The sequence below is a fragment of the Balaenoptera physalus genome, assembly GCF_965194825.1.
Source record: "Balaenoptera physalus genome assembly, chromosome: 13".
Taxonomy (NCBI): Eukaryota; Metazoa; Chordata; class Mammalia; order Artiodactyla; family Balaenopteridae; genus Balaenoptera; species Balaenoptera physalus.
The window spans coordinates 29,606,158-29,628,021 of NC_138892.1; the positions used below are offsets into that span (position 1 = coordinate 29,606,158).

Below are 21,864 nucleotides of genomic sequence, written 5' to 3' on the forward strand. Positions count from 1 at the left end.
CAGCAATGTTTTTATTTAAACCTATTTTTCTCTAACATATTTTAAAATTTGAGGAAAATACAAAAAGTCCATATTCATAGGTGATTTTTGCCCTAAAAGTTTTACTAAATGCCTAAAGTATTTAGTAAAAAGAAAGAAAAAAAAGGAAAAACCTATCCATAGGGAAGAAATTAATTGGAATATTCAATCCCAGAGAGTAGTTACAATCAGTAGAACTGAAAATTCCTATTGAGATAAATGATAAATATGCTAATTATTAATAATATTAAATATTTTATAACCAAGTCTCACAATGGAGAGAAGAGTTAAGAATTAAATGCTTAAAATTCAAGGGGACAGGTAGCTTAAAATTATTTTGTTAGGGAGTTAAAATTGGACTAAAAGGGCTATGGGAACTATTGACCAAATTTAATTTATCTTCCTCATCATATAAGCATCCGTTGAGCCCCTATGATATACCAGCACAACGCTGTTAGTCAATAGGGGAAAAAAGGCAGAAAAAGAATTGCCTGCCCTTCTCCCTGTCACCTCTCCACTCCTTCTTCCTGCTGCCTCCAACCTGTGGCTCCAGGAAAATCAAGTGTATCTGAGCTCAACTGTCCAGGGCCATGGGGAAAGCATATGAAAGTGATCCTTCTCGGAATTACAGCTGGAGGCTGCTTGACATATGCCGGCCTCACAGCATACGGGAGACGCTGGGTTAAGCTGTAACAACAGCGCTGCACGCCACCAGGCAGTAAATGGATTTCAGTTCCGCTTTAATTTCTAATGAACGGCCATGACTACGCCACACCCATCAGCAGGAGGAGACTATATTCTGCCGCATTGACAGCCTTGCTTAATGGCTGCCTTCCTGCTTATCACACCTCAGCCTGATTAAATTGTTATATAAAGAGAAATGTTTTTGCAATAAATATCTGTCGGGAATTTCAATCGGGTTCCAAGGCCCAAAAAACAAACAAACAAAAAAGAATTGCCTGTCATCAAGAAACTTGTAGCCTAGAAGACAGAGAAACAATCACAAATTGTTAGCTGGAATTGAGTCTACATTGGGTAAGTAGGTTCTAACAGGAGCATGTACTTATTTCTAAAGGAGAGTAGTATTGAATGCCCTCGTTGAGGAAGAGATGCTGTGTTTGAGTGTTGTGTTCTACAGACGGATGGGTGGTAAGGGGATTTTTGTTGAGCAAGCATCATGAGCAAGGCTTGGAGTGAAGATGTAACAGTAAATTCAGAAAACTGCAAAAATCTGGGTAAGGCTACAGCAGAGGGCTTGTGGATGCAGGGTGGGGGAACCCATCAAGACAGAGTCCTGGAGTAAGCAAGGGACAATCATGAAGGCTTCTGTGCTGAAAAGTGTCCAGTTCATGCTTTTAATCAGGCAATTACATATTCCTGAGTAAAGGTCTGTCACTGTTTCATCTGTCCCAGCTCCAGACCTTTTTCTTATATGTAGAAAACTGCTCTTGATTGTAATCTTAGTGGGGCTCAGTAGCCCCTCAGTATCTCTTTTCTTCCCAGCCTCATAAAGCCAGGGTGGAGCTTATGTCAGGCTTAGCCAAGGAGAGGTGTGTTCTTGGCTTAGAATTCATCAGCGGTGGCCCCCAGTGAAGGCTGTTGGTAAGACCCTCTGGTTCCAGTGATAATCAGCAGTAATGGCAGTGCTTCCTGGCCAGATGATTTCTATCTAGTTTTTAAAAGCTTCCTTATCTTCCACCTGTTTTCCAAGTTCACTCTTCCAGCCTCTTCTCATTTATGTGAGTCCACCTGTCACTTTCAAAGAAACCCTCTTTTTGTTGAAACACCCGGAATTATTCTCTGGTATTTATAGCCAAGGAGTCTAGTAGAAAAAGATATCAATACCAGAAATCCATTATTGACATCAGATTGTTGGGAAATATGGGGGGAATTCACATTGGTTATCTGCATAGCTTAGGTAAAAGGCAGTCAGAACCCTGAAATTATTCAGAGGTAAGAGTCTGGATGACAGTGACCCACAAAAATGGGACATGGCCCCTGTATAGTTACCAGAAATGACACATTTCCTGAGGGTAAGGCTTTGAAAAACCATACAGTAAGTCCCCTACGTACAAACGAGTTCCCTTCCAAGAGCACATTAGTAAGTCCAATTTGTTCATAAGTCCAACAAAGTTAGCCACTGATCTGGAAACAGAGGGCCACCCAAGAATTGGCATAGGGATTAGACAATAAGATACAGATGAGAAGGAGTGGTCACGATTCCCAACCCCACCGAACCTCCTTTGTTTGCTGAAAGAGCCCCACACTCCTTGATTTGTAAAGCAATTCCTTCCTTTTTGGAGATACAACTAGTTCCTCAACTCAAGGCATTAACTTTAGGAGGGAATTTATTCTTTTCATGCCCCATTCCCCTTAACCTTCAATGATTCCCACCTATAATAAGAAGGAGCAACAGGGTATCAATGAGAAAGTAAAATCTAGAGATGGAAATACTGTTATAAATGAACTACAGGAATTGCCTAACTTATATTGGCTAAATATTAGAAAAGATGGATGGAGTCTGAGGGTACTCAACCAAGGAGAGAGAATGATAACATTAGATCAAGCTGAATTAGCTATATGAGTGTACTTTCAGAGACTGTGGATCCATTGACATAGTTTAAGGAGCTGGGAGTCTGTTAGTTTGCTGAAATACCGCAAAATGGAACTCAATGGAAGCATACATTAAATGAAGTTGATTCCTCGGCATAGTATAGAAGCACAAAATAAAAATTTTCACAAAATGGAATTCTTATACTATACGATAAAATGGGTTTTTATCATGTATAATCCACCCAGCCATCTTCACCAATTGAGACATATATTGGAGATGGGAATTCCAGTATCTTTAAAAAGACTTGAGTGATGTCCATGAATTGTTGGTGGAAGGCATAGTAATGAAAATTGATTCCCTGATTTCAGTGAGGAAGGGCAAATCTGGAGTGGAAGAGATAATGTAGTGTCATTTAACTACCAATGAGTAAAACAGATATATTTTCCATTAATAGATATTAGTATCAGTACAAAGTCAGAATAGTCTGATCCAAAAAGAACTTAACAGCCAGTTGAGAATTAGATTTCTGGGAATGAAAGAGGTGTGAAGTCCTCTGTAGAGCTATTTGATTTGTGAAATTAATAACCCTCCAGAACTGCTCATCAGAGCCTTGGGTGTGTCATTATGACATAAGATATGGAATTTCTGCCCGTCACTGAATTTTTAAAACTTAGGTAAATCATGGACCTCGAGCCACCAAAATGAAAGAGAGGGCATCTTGTCTTAAATAAGTACTTTGCAATGACATCTCAAGTGTGTGCTACTATTTTTTTTTTTTTTTTTTTACCTAGTCTTTGCCTAAAAGAACAAGAGTTCGTTACCAAATTAACTGTGCCCTGTGAAAGAAAACATGGTTTTGAAACACAACTAATTCCCGGGGACACAGGACACTTCTGCAGTCCACTAGTGAGGGTATTTTGATGATAAAATGACAAGTGGAGAAGCTACCTTTATCCTTCCCATATTTATTACCCAAGTTCTTGTACAGCTGGAATAGATGACTTCAAAATATGATGGATTCTTACATCAGCTCTGTAACCCATGAAAAAGGAACATTTTGATTGGAAATACGAAGTTGAAAATTGCAGAGCTTTCTACTCCTACAAAAATATTAAATTAATAGCAATAATGCTTCAATAAAAATCAGAAATATTAGTGCCATCTTTAGTGACTTAAAAGTGCAGTGCTAATGATCCTCAGCGGATTCTCATTTGTGTTTAGTAGTGGAAGGATAGTTTGAGAAGATAAAAATGGATTTTCCAAAGTTTAATTAGATGGCAACTTCTGTTGCAACTGCTGTTCCATATGGGGTCCAAATCATTATAGCTCTTAGTACTTTGTATAAAGCAACTGATCTGAATAATGTCTTTCTCCTCTATTCCAATAAACAAAATTACTAGAAGCAGTCTGTTTTATTTCACCAGGCAGGAACAGTAATATAATTTTGCCATACTGTTTCTGGATTGTGTTAACTCCTTGGCTTTGCACCACATTATAGTCTGCAGAAATACCATCTCACAGAACATCATGTGATACAACCTAGAGGGTAAACTTTATTAGCTAGATACATTAATTAGACACTTGAATGCCAGCACATTGGAGCCAAATACAATGGAAGACTATAGGGCTGTCAAGTTACTGATTTATTTTAAAGGTTAAGAGGTCTAAGGAAAGTTGGGCTAGCTCTCTAAAGTGAAGACAGTTTGCTGAACCATGTCTCTATGACCACTAGGAACATGAATAGTCTCTTTGAATTTTGGAGGCCACATATTACTGCATGTGAGTCTGGTGCTGAGAAGCTGTAAGATTTGAGTTTGTCCCATGGCCAGAGAAGGCTCTCCAGACAGCTGAGGTCACAGTGATCCTGCTACTTATCACTCATCAGATTAAATGATGTTTAAAGGGTTCATAGTAGGTCAGGTTGCTATATGTAGTGTGTGGTAAGCCTTAGTAAGAGAATTAAAACCCTAGCTTTCCAAAGCAAGGATATGCTTATATTTAGCAAATAACTACTGTCCTTTTAAGAAACTGGACCCAAGGGGAAGCTAAACAACAATTTGACGTTAACTACTCATAAACCTAGTATTACCTGATCTATCTAGCCTAATCTCAATTGCTCGGCGGTGCTGATTCATCAAGTACACGGGGGCTCATGGGGGCTTTCTCTATGACCAGCTGACTAAGAAGAGTATAAATACAATTATAATTATATAAATTATAATCAAAATTATACGATATATCGGAACAAATTGAGAGTGAAATGCTGCAACAGTATAGGACTGATTGGGATGCCCTGGAAGGCAGTTTGATAAGAAGCCAAGGAGAACAAGAATACTTATTTGACTCAATGGATCTCTTCAACATACTGGAGACATTATGAGTCTAATTCTCACTATTCTGATGAAATGCCTTCTTGTAAGAGACCTCTTCTGAAGTGCTTTGGAGGTGAGCTTTAAACTAATTGGCTTTCAAGTTGCTCACTTCCTGTTATCTTAGTATCCTCTGAAAGCCAGTCGTGCTAAGGTGGAACATTGTAGAAACGGAGAGAGCTTGAGAAGCTGGAGGAGAACAATCCTAGAGAATATTGGTTCTGGGTAGTTGGTAACACAGCTCACCCAAGAATCACAGAGATATTTTTATTTTTATTTTTTGATTAGGTATTGAAAGTCTTCTTGTAGAGTCCTGGAGGAACCGGCACCAGAGAGAGTCATAAATATCAAAGTTGAATCAAAACATAAATAGCTTGTAAGTGACAGGGTGTGCTACTAGTTTCAGATAAATTTTGGACAGCATAGCCTCAGGACGCTTCATATACAAAGGCTAAACTATGCATGGAAGGTTATTCGCTACTTAGTCACAACCAAAAAAATTCATGTTAGCAGTTTTAATAAAAAAATTAAAGTTATAAAAAGTACACTAAGAAGAATAAGTGTTGACTTTTTCCATTTATTCCCAATATGTGTGTGTATGTGTGTAATATATATAAAAAAAAGAGACAGAATACCTGATCCTTAGCTGACAAGTGCTATTGATTCTCATAGATCTTCTAATAAGATTACTAGTGCCTCTTCTTAAGTATCAAAATTCAGCAAAGCACCATCAGCTATGTGAGGAATGTCTCCAATGTGAAATACCTCTATAGGTCAAATCAAGCCAAGAAAAAGAAAAGATATCAAGGGAAATAAAATTCTTGCAGGGAGCAGAAAAAAACTCACAATACTATCGAAACCTTGTAGTTTTTAGTCTCGTTTTGAAGAGATTAAAAGAGAAGGTAGTAATTACATAAAAGAAAAGAATGCTTTAGGAAGGGAACAACCAGAGAATGTTTCCAAAGTAAATACATGAAGTATGATATAGAAATTTTAAAGAAGACAAAATTAAGGAAATCTGTTGGAAAGAATAAAAATCTTTTGATAATGGAAATAGAAAAGAAGAGATCAAAGATTTAGTGTAACAAGGAGGTGCACCATCTAAGACTTTCAAAAAGGGAAAATAGAAAAAAATGGATGGACCATATGGACGTGAATTTCCAGATTAAAAGGACTCCCTGGGTACTCAGTGAGTGAGTGAAATACACCCTCTCAAGACATATTGTTGTAATAGTTCAGAAACTGAAGATGAAAGGAAAATCTCAAAAGTTTAATGAGAGCAAAAAAGGTCACATTCTAAAAACTGAAAATTACAATTTTATTAACCTTTTCTATTTCAACTCAAGAAGCAACAAGGCAATCACTTTCTTGAGTATCTTCAAAATTTGGAAGGACCATTATTTCAAATTAGAATTGTATCTAGTCGAAATATCAGTTAAGCGTATGGGCTGAGTAAACACATTTTTATAAACGTGACTTCACACACACACAAAAAAAGAGAAGTAACTCATGTGCACAGGAAGTGATCAGAAGCTGTGTTCCCCCAATGCTGTGGAGTTAACCAAGAAAGAATAGAACACAAGATTCAGAAAGTAACAAGGGATCTAACCCAGGAGATGGGTGAAGGAAGTCCAGGACCACAACAATCTCACTGGACCAGAGACCAAGGATTCTATTATTCATAAGTGTACTTTAAAAGACAGTACTTTGTCAGAGACAGCTGATTTTGTTGTTTGGTTTTTTTTCTTTGACATATCGTTGATTTACTATGTTGTGTTAGTTTCAGAGGTACAGCGAAGTGATTCAGTTATACATACATATATCTATTCTTTTCCATTATAGGTTATTATAAGATATTGAATTTGCATTAGTTTTGACACCTTAGGTAAGCTTAGTTAACATTTGAAGAAATCTTATAATGGAGACTCACTTCATGAATTTTTTAAATATTTGGTGCAAAATAAAGGCCTGTTATGTAACATACAGTTGAACTTATTTTCATCAAACTTAACACCTCTTTGTAGGTTGTAGGGGAAGATTCCTATAGCCCTCATTAATTGTGAGTCAACTGAAATGTACCATAAAGAACTTAAAAATTGTCATTTACCAAATTTGCTTAGGTCGGTTTACAACAGCAAGCAAACTAGATTGAAGTAGGAGGATATGGAATTCCAGAAGAAATATCTCCCAGGAGAAAAAAGTGAACTTAATATTTCTGGTTTTTTTTTTTATGAACACTTTTACCATGTTCTAGGTGCTTTAAAAATACTAACCCATTTAATTTTCATAACAATCCTATGAGGGGGTATTATTACTATGATTATTTATATTATTATTATCCTTAATTTACAGATGAGAAGACTAAGGCAAAGATAAATAATTGTTCAATTTTTCACAGCTAGTAAATAAGAGAGATTTATTCAAGCCCAAGCGATCTGACTTTTAACCAGCACACTATGTTACCCTACCCTCTGGGTGCAAAATATTTCCAAAATGGTTTTATAATTCTGTTTGAGGAATTATTCTGTTTTGGAAAATATTAGTGACATAGATATATATGTATAGAGAACTTCACATATATATGTATGTGTATATATATATATATATATATATATATGGCAAATAAGTGCAATACAATGAAGGAATTAAAATAATTTTGCACTGTTTTCTTCAGCAGTAAACAATATTTATATTATGTAATAACATGCAGTAAATATTTAATCAAAGTTTGTGGTATACATACATTAGGAGTTATTGAAAGGAATAATGGTTGCAGGTGGGGTAAGAGTGGGAATGAGCAAATGTGCTAAATCTTTATCTAATGGGGGGGTGGAAGGGAGGTCCAAGAGGGAGGAGATATATGTATATATATAACTGATGCACTTCATTGTACAGCGGAAACTAGCACAACATTGTAAAGCAATTATACTCCAATAAGAAAATAAAAATTAAAAAATAAAATAGTTGATGTTTAAAATTGATAAGTTAAACAAAAAGTACAAGCAAGGACATTGAAGTAAATATTAAAAGAAATCCATAACAGAGTTGAAAACAATGGCCTCTTGGGAGTGGGACTTACACCGAAGTGTGGGGTGGGGGATTGCTTGGTTCATTATCAGTTTTGTAGTAATTTTGACCTTTTAAATGTGGCATTGCTATATTTTAAATGTATTATTTTGAAAAAATGTAAATGCACATGTATATGCATGTGTGTCAGCTATATATTTTAGTGGATTCCTTTTATATTTTTAAATATTTTGACAGAATTTAGTTAAACAGGCTAAAATTGACCTATGAAGAGAAAATTATTTCTCTTAGTAAACGTATAGTCAGTTGAACATAAACATATGTCCTGGGAGCACCTAACAACCCAACTATTGCTAACATAGAATCATCAGATACATATGCCAACAAATTTGAAATCCTACTAGAGTTTCGTGTCTTTTATACCTTTATGCATCGCCTTCTTTTTTTAAATGTCAACGATCTTTAGGAATGCAACAAGATAAATTCCCCAGTCTAAGACAGTTTAGCAAAGCATCCTCCCTTTTACTAAGAAGTAGAAACAAGATAAGCAAATAGGAAACATCAAAACGTGCTAACAGAAGGAAAAGAGGTTAAGCCAACAAGACTTTAACTCCATCTCAAGTTTCTAGGACTTCTCTCAGGGAGGCCAAGATACCAACTATCACATTCTCTGCTGAAAGAAATTTCTGGGCCTTCTGACATGTTCACCTTCATTATCTTCTTTGATTTTCAAACAACCCTTCATAGTAGTCAGAACAGGTGAATTATGGGTAGACTTAGGCTTATGATGGTTAAATAACCTGTGCCCGCACAAACAGCTAGTAAGATGCAACAGGAAAACTCTAACTCACATTTATTTTACCATATTTTGAAGGTTCTTCACTATATTCCTATTCACATAGTAGTTATGCTGATCAAAAAAATCATAATTATCAAAATGATACATGTGCCTTATGTGTTTATTTGTTCATTTGCTCATTTGGTAAATAGTTATTGGATACCTACCATGTCCAAAGCCCCAGGGACTTCTAAAATATTAGTCTGTCATTAGAAGGACAATTTCAAAGCCACATCGTTACACATTAGGCTTCATTTTTCCCTCTTAGCAGAATCAGATAAGACTGGGCAGAGTCTTCCATTAATTCTTATAACAACTAGCATGATTCAGAGGTTCGCACCATTGTCTTAATTTAATTTATTGAACTTCCTCTTAAACAGTCCTAATGAAGAGTTAAATCCCCATTCTTCAGGAATCAGTAATCAAAGAAGGGTAGATTGAATTGTTATGGGAAAAATTAAGACATAGACAAACAGAGATTATACTAACAGTGGAAGACATCCTATATTTTAGTCTGGAAACAATGATACCAAACCTGGCAAACATTGTAGATGATCATTTTTATTTATATCATGTCTCCCAGGGTCCTTAAAATGTGATTGCTATCATATGCTCACAAAATGAGAAGGAAGAGTTGAGAATGATTTCCAGATTTCTGGTTTAGGAGACTGAATAAGATGATAGTGTCACTCAAAAGTATAAAGTGACAAGAGCAGTTAAAGGGAGATAGTGAATTTCATTTTAGATATATGGCTGTGAGACCTGCAGCAGGAGATGTCTAGAAAGCAAGTGGATACACACATTGGAGTGCAGGTTTTCTTCTGGAGGCTAGATTGAAGAAAGAGCCCCAGGAGTCATAATAATAAAGGGAATGGTTAAAACCTTGGAATCGTTTAAAAATCTTTGAGATCTTAGAATCTCAGAGACTTAAATGCTAGAAAAGCTTTTTTAAAAACTGTTAGAGGAAACAGAGAGCTTCAGAACATAGAGAGAGAGAAGTCACAAGGAAAGGGGAGGAAAAACTAGGAGAGAATGTAGTCCAAGACACATTTTATTAAACGGGTGGCTCTGCATTGCCAAAAGTCACAAGTCAAGTAGGTGAAACACTAAAAGACTTCAATAGATTAGTAAATATGAAGGTTATTGCTTTTTTGTTGTTGTGTTGTTAGAGCAATGTGAGGGAAGCGGAGGGATTAGAAACCTTATTTTGATGGGTGAATCATGGGTGGAATGGTGAATAAGAAACAGAAATTGGAGGCAGCCAATGTATAACTAATTTTCCTGCACTGGACACGTAGCAAAATTTGTGTAATAGAATTAAGAAATGACTAAAATAAGTTTGGCTAAAAAAGAAAATTAAGAAATAAGAGAGTAGCTAAAGGGGGTCATGCAGATTCAGAGATCATCTGTTGTTTTATACTGAGGGTTTAGAAAAAGAAGAAAGAGAAAAGGAAAAATGGAGTAGAGAGAGGAGATCATTGTTGTGACAAAAGCAAATTAACACTTGATTTTTTTTCTTAAAATATGATAGGAGTGTACCTGTTGGGCTACTAAGAGATCATGTCTGAATTTGATCTTAAGCTATCAAGGCCCTGAAAATTAGAGGTATTTTTCAGTTGAGAGTGTAGGGCTAATGTTACAGAAAGGCTAACATTTCCTAATCATTTACAACAAATTAGGGCCAACCTTGCGAGGTAGTCCAGCAGTATGTTGTAGATGACAAAACTGTGTTTAGGAGAAAGGAAGTAGGTGGTTCAGAAAAAGTTTTTTGAGTCCAGTGCTCTCCCCTCTTCACTGTGTTCTATCTTTGATAATATTTATGTAGGCAGTGTTGAATGAGTCATATCAATACAACTCCCTTTTCCCAGAATAAGATAGATTTTGAAAAACAAAATGATTACAATCAATCAGCAGGGTAATATCTGAAAATGAGATTTTCAAAACTTTTTGTCTTTCCTTAAGAGGCATACCATTTTTTTCCCTCAAAGACAAGAACTGGAAGACATATTATCCTAAACTTGTATGTTAAAGAAAAACAAGGGCAGCAGAATGTCCTATAATGGCCTAAATGCAAAACATCTGTTATAATGCAGGAAAGAAAAATCTCATTTTAATAATTATTTGGAATAAAGCTCCCAATATGAAATAGAGAGACAAAAGTTATTTCTATAAAAGTTATTTCTATACACCATATTTAGTGCCAACATCAGGTAGAGCTTTCCTGATTTCACTTTTAAATTTTTCAAATACATTTTTTATCTTTTTCCCCTTGACCAAAAACAATATCTCTAAATAGAATCCCAGCATCTGTTTTATACAAAAAAATGAATAAAATATTTCCATATGAACAGAAAACATTGGTCTTTATGTCTTTGTATCCAATTTTTAAAAAAGATCATCTAGAGAAAAATGCTTTAAAATCTTTTTGTTGTAGTTGAAATCAAAACTGCTTTTAGTTTCTTGCTGTTAGATCAGGTCTCCAGATCAGTACATTACAATATCTTTGGGACTGTGAACTCAGAGTGAAAGTTGCACTGAATTTTGTTATAGGTTCTTGAGATTAAAGTCAGAATTTCCTGTGCTGGGCTACCTAGGTACTGAGGTGCTGTGGTTGTTGGAGGGGTTAAAGCTGGAGCCATGGATGCATATATATTAGGGAGGATTCACAAAAACACGACAGTGGAGCCTGGGTCAGTCCATTACTATGAATGAGCAGTGACCAATAGAAAGGGACGAGGAAGCTCCAAGAAAACTGAGGTAAGCGGTGTTCTGAAGCTCTGTCAAAGTGGAAACAATAGATCAAAGGTGTTCATGGTGACTGGTCAGAGGAGGTTTTATTTTTTCTCGTAGGAGGCTAGACAACATAAAATAAAAACAAATTCTTCTAGTCAAAGTTTTTTTTGTTGTTTTTTTTTTTCTTAACTGATTTTAGCAAACTTCAGATCCAGACACAGGACTCAGCGATACATTCCTGGACAGCAAGGTAAACTATTTTACGCTTTTCAAAACTCTTAAAGTTAAGAATTCAAAGTTATGATTCATCAGAGGCAGGGTTACAGCTTCAACAACGAAAGCAAATCCCTATTCTGAAAAAAAAAATAATGTTTTAATGTGTCTCTGTTGGAAGATGACCAGAGCAGTGTTCTGCAATCGCAAGAAATTTGACAGCTTGCGGAAGCTGCCCTGCGCTTGTCATTTCCCTCGATTTAGTGGCAAAATCGAAAGATCAGCATTTCTAAATGATGCTGATTTTATCTCTTCCTAAGGAATCAGTGAAATTTATTTAGTCTTTATTACCAAGTGTTTGTTTGCACTAAATGTACATTGATAAGAACATTATTGTTATATAGATATATATTATTTTCCTGTTAGGATAGTTCTTTGTTCCCATAACCTTGTTGAAACTCAACGGGGAGGATTTATGTCTTTTAAATGTATCACATATCAGTGTTAACCTTTGCTCTGTTAGCATCCATACTGAAAATATGGAGGTCCACCTGTATCCTGAGTATGTTCTTTGTTTTGTTTTGTTTCTTATCAACCATAGTAACACCGCTTACTTATGTAAGTGTGATATATATCTGTATCAACATCTATAGCTATATCTATAGAGAGAGAGTTTCATAATCCAAATTTCTTGGCTAAACAACTTGATCCTCTACTTAAAATATTAGAAGTCTTTCCCTAAACCCCCCAAATAAAACTTACCTGAGAAGTTGAGCAACAGAGCAAGAGATTAATCACAAATTTTTCTTCAAATCCTAAAATTTTCCTTCACAAAAAATTGCTAAAATGTTCTTTGATCTCTCTATTTCTTTGGTTGAAGGGCCAAAGAGCCTGGGAAATCTCATCCAGATGTTCTGCTCATTTAGGAGTAAAAGTGAAAGCATATGCCAACTTCTTAGGAACAACATAGACTCTAAATCTGAGTTATTAAAAGGTCACTTTTTTTGTACTCGTGTGTTCAACTCTGGATTTCAGTTAACTTCCTTGCATTAAATAGCTTGAAATGGAAAAGCACTTAAGAGTTCCTAAAATTTGCTTTTTCTGTCTTGGTTTTCATTGTGATTGGGTTAAAACCAGAAAGTTACAAGTTGGTGAGTCAGTTTCAGTGTTTGCAAAAATGCTTTGCAGATAGTGCCCACTAAATAGATAGGTATTCGTTGATAAATATGTATAAAATGCTGACATGTCTTTACCTCCCCGCCCCCCCTTGAAGAAGCAATGTTTATCGATCATTTTGGTGCATGCAGTTATCTAAAGGTCAAGATCTTTAAACATCTAACAATTGCATCCCTTACTCTAGGTACTAAAATGGCAACCACAATCTGTTTCATCATCTGGGTGTTATTCATAACAGATACTGTATGGACTCGAAGTGTGAGACAGGTTTATGAGGCAAGTGATCCAGAAGACTGGATGGTGCATGACTTCCATTGTCCCAGGGAATGTTTCTGTCCCCCCAGTTTCCCTACCGCTTTGTACTGTGAAAACCGGGGTCTCAAAGAAATCCCTGCTGTACCATCAAGGATCTGGTATCTTTATCTTGAAAACAACCTGATAGAAACCATTCCTGAGAAGCCATTCGAGAATGCCACCCAGCTGAGATGGATAAATCTAAACAAGAACAAAATAACCAACTATGGAATTGAAAAAGGAGCCCTGAGTCAACTGAAGAAGCTGCTTTTCTTATTTCTGGAAGATAATGAGCTAGAGGAGGTACCTTCTCCATTGCCAAGAAGTTTAGAACAATTACAATTAGCTAGAAACAAGGTGTCCAGAATTCCTCAAGGGACCTTTAGCAATCTGGAGAACCTGACCCTTCTTGACCTGCAGCACAATAAACTATTAGACAATGCCTTTCAAAGAGACACCTTTAAAGGACTCAAGAACCTCATGCAGCTAAATATGGCTAAGAACTCCCTGAGGAATATGCCACCAAGATTACCAGCCAATACTATGCAGCTGTTTTTAGACAACAATTCCATTGAAGGAATACCAGAAAATTATTTTAATGTGATTCCTAAAGTGGCCTTCCTGAGACTCAACCACAACAAATTATCAGATGCTGGCCTCCCTTCTAGTGGTTTTAATGTATCATCAATTCTAGATCTTCAACTGTCTCACAATCAACTCACAAAGGTCCCCAAAATCAGTGCTCATCTGCAACACCTTCACCTCGATCATAACAAAATTAAAAGTAAGTAACCATCAGGGTGTGTCTTTGACTAAGATATTCATGGTTATTAAATTTATCCTATATCTTCTTTAAGAATATCAATAATGTTCATTTTCTCTCCAGCTCTCGTGCCCTTAGATTTTTTGTAGTGTATTTTCAAGTTTTGTCTACTCACAGACAGTGTCAATGAACCAAGAAGTTCAAATGTTCAAATTGCAAATTGAAAAGTGGATTTTAGTAATCTACAGAGGGCTATTACCTGTTGGAGAAACTAAATGTCTCTATCGTCTTTTACTCTGAGCAGATTCTGATGATATTTCTGCCTCAGTGGGCAGACTTATTGAAGAAAGTGTACCAGCCACAAGCAACCTCATGAATAGTAATAGAAGGAATATGATTTAGGAGGTATCAGGAAGGGACCTCTGTCCTAAAACCTACAGGACAGCTGATGCCTACAATCACCCTAGTTAGAATTTCTGCTTTAGATCAGTGGGTTTCTCAAACTTTAGAGTACACAGATGGGTGGCCCCATCACAGAGTTTCTGATTGAGTAGGTCTGGTGGGACCTGAGACTTTTCATTTCTAGCAAGTTTCCTAGGGATGCTGAGATTAATGTTCTGGGGACCATACATGGGAAATGTTGTACTTTAAGGCTTTGCTCAATTGAAATTGAAACAAATGTCCCTGGAAGTTGGCAACTCCTTAGGACTAATGGCAGTCAACAAGGTAGAATACACACTCCTTTCCTGAAAATAGCTTTTTTTTTTTTTTTAACATCCTTATTGGAGTATAATTGCTTTACAGTGTTGCGTTAGTTTCTGCTGTATAACAAAGTGAATCAGCTATATGCATACGTATATCCCCATATCCCCTCCCTCTTGCGTCTCCCTCCCACCCTCCTTATACCACCCCTCTAGGTGGTCGCAAAGCACCGAGCTGATCTCCCTGTGCCAAGCAGCTGCTTCCCACTAGCTATCTATTTTACATTTGGTAGTGTATATATGTCCATGCCACTCTCTCACTTCGTCCCAGCTTACCCTTCCCCTTCCCCGTGTGAGAGATGAGTGCAAAGTGTCTTGGAGGCAGAGGTGCCATGAAGGGAAGAAGTGGTTATAGAAAGAAGGGGTTGGAGACGTTAAAGGCAAACTTAGCATCTTCACAATTACACCTGAGACCAGGCTGACTCAGGTGTAGAAGTAGACAATATCTTGGTCCAGCTACAGGGGGTGATACCAGCCTGGCAAGTATCCACGCATGCTCCACCCTAGCACAAGCCCTTTAGGAAGCTAATCTCGAAGAGGCTTCTGAACAACCTTATAAAATACATTCCTAAAATGAGAATCAATTGGATGGTTTGCAGGAAAATGACAGAGATAATTGTCAGAAGGTTGTGCTGCCTGCTTATTACTCACTAAACTTTTCATTAAGCAAATAATTACATAAACATCCAACCTATAAGAATAGACTATTTTGCACTGGGTATTCTACAGTTTATATATATATATATATATATATATATATATATATGTATGTATGTATTTTCTAACAGCAAACTTGAGCATAAAATCCATGAGCAGGCTGCTCCCACAGCAGTGATTTTTTCCATGGTGATGAGACACATTGTTTAATCTTGTAGTTAAAGCAAAAGATGCAACAGGAAAAAAAATTTTAATAGCTGAATCTGTGCACTGAACCAAAGAGTACAGCAGCCAATATCAACCTAAATAAATGTAAATTTTTCCTGATGAAAGTTCTGTGCTTCTACAGGTGCATTCCTTACCTGACAACAAAAGTCCCATAAACATTTGATGTAGGAAGTTAATTTAAAGGGATTCCACATAGAGCCCTATTTGTGAGTTGGGAATTCCCCTGAAGTGGGAACTTGAGAATGAGAGTGTTCAGGAGTGAGGTAGCAAAATTCAACACATGGTTGGGCACCTATGCTAGGTACTTACATAGTTTTACAAAGTTACACAAAGAAGAGGACTCTCTTCTTCCTCCACTTTTATTTTAGAGGGTTTTTTTCAAAGTTTTCTCATATATTTCTATTTTCCAATCATTCTCATAACTTAATGTGCATCAGAATCACCTGGAGGGCTTATAAGACACAGGCTGCTGGGCTCCAGCCTCTGGGTTTGCGACCTAATAGGTATGGGGTGGGGTCTAACCATGCAGTTCTCAGGTAGTATTGATGCTGTTGGTCCAGGGACCACACTTTAAGAACCCCAAATTAATCATCAAAAGAACCTTGTGTGCTGTTATTAGGAATTTCTGAAGAAAGAAAAACTGAGGCTCAACTAAGTGAGGCTATTTTTCCAAGGACAAAGGATAAGTATAATAGCCAGGACCTGAACCTAAGGTTTCCCATATTAGGTGTTTTTTCCCCCACTCCAACATTATTATCATAGCACATTTTTCTTCGATGCCTAGAATATGAGACTTAAGACAAATTTCTATCAATAGAGGTAAAAATCGTTTTCACAGCAACAACGTCAACAAAGAGAAATTGATTTACTTGCTGCTTAATGTAGATATAAAGCATGGTCTTTTCTATATTCCAAGAAAAGAAATGGAAAAGAAGAATTGCCCTGGCAAGAGTTCTTGGCTCACCATTATATCACGATGCATTATAATAACTGCTAAAGTACTTAGTTCTTCTTACCTCATAATCTAGTCTAGTTGTTAATGAAGTGGTTGCCAAGAAACATACCTCTTATATGAAGAGTTCTCAGGATTTATAGGACAGTGAACTTTTCTTATCCAAAATAATGGAAATATTTATTTCTTCTGAACACCTTAGGGGACTTTAAATTTGACAAAAATGTTATCTATTTGAACAAGTTACTTCTTGGTACTCTGAGAAACATTGTAATTACTTTATGAAAATATAATAAAATTTAGAATGCTTGTTTTTACATTCTATTTATTCACACATGCATGGGTTATGGGTCATGAGGGTGATAAGGGTAGGAGATAACACATCAGAAAGGACATAATCTCTCCAGCAGGCAAGGGACCCTGTGTAGTAGGAAAGGGACGAGGCTGGGGCTCCGCTCTGCCACTTACTTGCTGAAATACCTGGTGCACATTGCCTTACCCATCTGAACCACTATTTCAGCAATGCCCAGGTGGGGAGAATAATAATGTTGCCCAATACAGGTTGTGTCATGATAAGGTTATAATATATGTAAGAAAAAATACCTTGATGAACACAAATCTGCTATACAGAGTCATTATTTTTAGCAAGTTGAATTCACAAAATGGCATAAGATCAGAGCAAAGCACCCGTGCTGTAAGCATAAAATCCTTCAGAACAAGTCAGTGGGCACCAACAGGACACAAAAGGAAGGTCATTGCCAAAGTTAGTTGGGTCTTATCTTCTAAGGGAAGATCTCTTCCTCAAAACAGTTTCAAAATAGGATTTAAAAGGAGTACATGAATTCATGGTTGAGATCAGCTATTATGCACACTTGTCAGAATTTCGCTGGTTTAAGAGGCTTTCTCTCCTGAATGCTCCTAAACTTCAGTATAGACATTGATGCCAAGGGCTCTGATCCAAGGCAGGTGCACGATTTCTCACATCTTAACCATATGAAAAGGCTGACGGGATAGTTCCTGGTTTGAAATTTTGTAATTCAGTTCTTGGCAAATGTTTCCTTTCCAATTAAATACACTTAAGTATGGAGATTCAAGGTTGTTCTCTGCAAATATCACATATATAAAGTTATATTAATTGCACTTAAAAAAAACTTATCATCATGTACTGCTAGTTTGAGTGTTTGCATTTTTTTAAGGTAACTTTCAAGCACCTTCTCTAATAATAGACTGGCTTTCTTCCTTTGCATCCATCTACTCCATTCCACCATGCACCTACCCGTTCTTTCAGTACCAGCTCTGAACCATTGTTTCCACCTCTAATGCCCAAATACTACCTTTCTCATTCTACAGTAATCAAATCATGCCTTATCTGGCTTGCTAAAGGAAGAAGACAAGTGATATACACCTTTGTTTCCATCACAACTTTTAACAATATGTCCTTTCTAGTGCTCTGTATTAAGCATAGCAAAATATGGACTGAGATGACTCTGTGTACATTGCACATTTTTTCAGGTGTTACTTCTGTAAAACAGATATGCATAACTTCCAGCTTACACAAAAAAGGTTTGTCTCTCTGCCACTTTCATAGACCAGGCCACTAGACCCTCCGTAGGACTGTTATAATAGCTCTTGGTCTTCCCATCCTTAGTCTCTTGTATTTCAGTTCATTTATTCACGCTTTCTTTGTCTCCGTAGATGTGAATGTCTCTGTAATATGTCCTACCACTCCTATCACATTGCCTGCGGAACATGATTCCTTCAGTTATGGACCTCATCTTCGCTACCTCCGTCTGGATGGAAATGAAATCAAACCACCAGTCCCAATGGATTTAATGATCTGTTTCAGGCTCCTTCAGGCTGTCATTATTTAAACATGTCTTCAACAATCTAAAATTGATTTAATGAGTTCATATTTCTGACCTGAAATTTGGTTACCATTCATAGGTTTAAGATAAAAATCACTTGTTTAATGGCTTATGGCCACCATTTTTATTTGTATGGCTTACTTTTTTTCTATTCAAAGTTGCTTTTCTCCATGATATGTAGCACAGCCTGCTTTTCTTTAATTAATAAAATAGACACAGAGTTAAGATAGTTTATCAACTCAAAGATAGTTCCTTTTTGTCTCTCTCACAGCTTATTAATACCAAATAATACAAATACATTGTGATTCAATAGGAAGGATATATTTGTTTGCAAATGTTCAAAATTGCTTATGCAGATATTATATTCACAGTATAAACACAACGTCTAACAAGAGGTAGGAATTTCTAGAGAAAATGAAAAAATGAAATATTTCTTTATCATAATTATAAAGAAATAATTAAATTCAGATTGTTAAGTAACATTTGTAAGTGTAAGTTTGGTATTTAGCTCAAGAATGGGTATGAAATGCATCGAATACTTTATAACAAGAAAATTCTAGTCATTTAATATCAAATAACAGAGCAATAGTCATTTTTAGTTCATTACTATTTCTTATACCTGCTGTTCTTAGATATAGTACAGTGTACTTTAGCAATTAAAGTTCTACATTTATTGTAACACATTTCTGACAGAATCTTAGTGTTTTAACACTTGAAATCCACTTGAATTGCAAATTGTTCAGTCCTTATATTTGCCAGTGCTTATTGGATTCCTTAAATAAAAAGAGTGAATGCTTTCTAACAAAACAGAAGTAAAATATTTATTTCAGGAGGCTTATTCACAAGTCTTATTAAGAATATATTTTTAATAAAAAGTGTTATAGTAACAATTAGTTCCATTTTTCTAGCATGAATACATTAAAATATATTTTCTCCTACCCGTTTTCCTCTTTTATCCAGTGAACACAAGAAAAAATTTATATTCTAATCACTTGACATAATATACCTGTTTCTCATGAGTCAAAAACAAAACAAAATAGGATTTTGTTAAGTAACAAAGTACAGTTTTCTTATATTCCTGATTTTGTGAGGTATATGTTATTAACAATAAATATTCCATATAGATTAATACATCTATTTATATATATTTTTCCAGACATTATTCTGAAAAATTCTATAAATATATTTCCTTGGAAAAAGGATCATATACATTTGTGAATCACCACGTTAATGAAAGCCCAACATGTTACTTTAATCCAAGGCTTCTCAGAAAACTAATATGTTATTTTGTTATGTGAATTCCCAAGAAGAAAATATAATGTGCAGGACTGCCTATGTATTTTCATACCAAAATTTATTTGGGAGTGGGAGGAAAGAACAGTGAACATATATGGAACAGTTTTTTAATGCTGGCTGAAGGCAAGACATTAAGAAAAAGAATAAGTTTAAAATACTTCAAAGCACATAAAGAAATTATGAAAATAATGTCATAAAATTATGTCATAAAAATACAGGTAATCAGATATCATTAGGCCGGGGGAAAAGAATATGTTAAGAGAAACATAATAACTTAAATATTTGAAAACTTGCTATGTGAAAAGGGGGATGACACACATTCCAGGAAGCTCCAAAATGAAAGTAAGAACATATGAGTGAAATTTATAAGGAGCCATATTTCATAGCTAGCTAAGGAAGAATTTTCTGATATTTGATCAGAGTCACCCAGCGATGGAAGCAGCTTTTCCTAAGGTACAGTTACCTACCACTGAAACTGTTCACAGAGACGATTCAAGAGAAAGGATATAGCACAGGGAATTATACCCATTATCTTGTAATAACCTATAATGGAATATAATCTGCAAAAATACTGAATCACTATGCTGTACACCTGAAACTAACACAATATTGTAAATCAACTAAACTTCAATTAAAAAAAATGAGAGAAAGGATGTGAAAAGAATTCCTGATCTGAAAGCAAAACTGTAAAATGTTCTTTTTAGACCTTTTCAACTCTAAGAATTTTCAGTCTTCCTTTTTTTCTTTCTTTCTTTCCTTCCTGTCTTTTTTCTTTATTTCATAAAATATATATTGAGTGTCATATATATAATAGACCAGGGGTCCCCAACTGGTCCTTGGCCTGTTAGGAACTGGGCTGCACAGCATGAGGTGAGCGGCGGGTGAGCGAGCGAAGCTTCATTCTCTGCTCACCATCGCTCACATTACCGCCTGAACCATCCCCACTCACCACCTGGTCCATGGAAATGTTGTCTTCCACGAAACCAGTCCTTGGTGCAAGAAAGGTTGGGGACCGCTGTACTAGACTATACTACACACAGGGAATATAACAGTGTGCACGATTTATACTACAGTGGATGAGACACAAATTAGCTACATAATCAGAAAAATACGTAAAATTTCATCTGTGATAAGTTATATTAACAGAGAGCTGCATGGTGCAAAGGAATTTGAAAGGAGGATTCCCTAAAGAAATAATGGTTAAGGAAACACATAAAGCATGAGAAGTATTTAACCACACAGACTGAAAGGGAAGAATATTCCATGCCACGTTTAAAGAGTCTATAGTCCTAAGAACAATCTGTAAGTCACTGAAGAGCTTTAAGTCATAAGAGATTACATTCATTGAGGTAATATCACGTAGTGGTAAAGAATATTAATACTGAAGCTAAAGTTGCTGAGTTCAAATGCCAGCTTCACTGTTCTGTGGTCCTGGGCAGAATCTTTAAATTTTCTGTGTCTCAGTTTCTCCTAATCTATAAAATGAGGACAAATAATAACACCTACCTTATGGTGAGAATTAAATGAGTCAGAATATGTGAAGTGCCTTGAAGAGTGCATAACACATGGTAAGTGATAAATAAGTGTTTCTTATTATCATTGGGTGCATATATATACAATATAAATAGAGATATGTACTAGATAGATATATACAATATATTTATGCACATACACAAAAGTTTCTTCTTGGCTCAGTGAGTGAAACAATTTGGAGGAAACTAAGACTAGACGTGAGGAGAGCAGTTAGGATTTTAACACAAATTAGAAAAAAATGGTATCTTAAAGCGTAAGTTCACTGATCGTGGTGGTAGAAGTAGAGAGAAGTGGACACTGTGAGAAAATCAGGAGGTAAAATTATTAGGATCTGATGGCTGATTGGACAGATGGGAAGAGAGCAAGGAGGTGAGACGTTTTCTGGCATGCATAATTGAATAGATGGCAGTACATTTCCTAAGGAGAACACATTTAGAAGAGAAGATCATGAGTCTGATTTTAGACGTGGTTAGTTTGAAATTATTTTTATTTATCCAAGAGGAGATGTCATGTAAGTTGTTGAATGAGGTCTATGAGAGGCCTGAATAGATATATAAACATGTAGGTGAAATTTTCTAAATTTTATT

General features: G+C 36.0%; 1 protein-coding gene across 1 annotated transcript; it reads left to right on the plus strand.

Annotated features, from left to right (window-relative positions):
* Positions 1-806: 806 nt before the first annotated feature.
* KERA (keratocan) lies at positions 807-21,864 on the plus strand. Its single transcript, XM_082419061.1, has 4 exons — positions 807-1,053; positions 11,739-11,789; positions 13,113-14,006; positions 18,279-21,864. The coding sequence occupies exons 3-4, from the start codon at positions 13,121-13,123 to the stop codon at positions 18,452-18,454; spliced, it is 1,062 nt and encodes a 353-aa protein (XP_082275187.1). The 5' UTR covers positions 807-1,053; positions 11,739-11,789; positions 13,113-13,120; the 3' UTR covers positions 18,455-21,864.

What these genes read in the sequence shown, in the direction of transcription:
- KERA (XM_082419061.1), top strand. Translation starts at nt 13,121, where the DNA reads ATGGCAACCACAATCTGTTTCATCATCTGGGTGTTATTCATAACAGAT. An exon ending in CGATCATAACAAAATTAAAA is followed by an intron (nt 14,007 to 18,278) that starts GTAAGTAACCAT and finishes TTGTCTCCGTAG; the next exon opens with ATGTGAATGTCTCTGTAATA.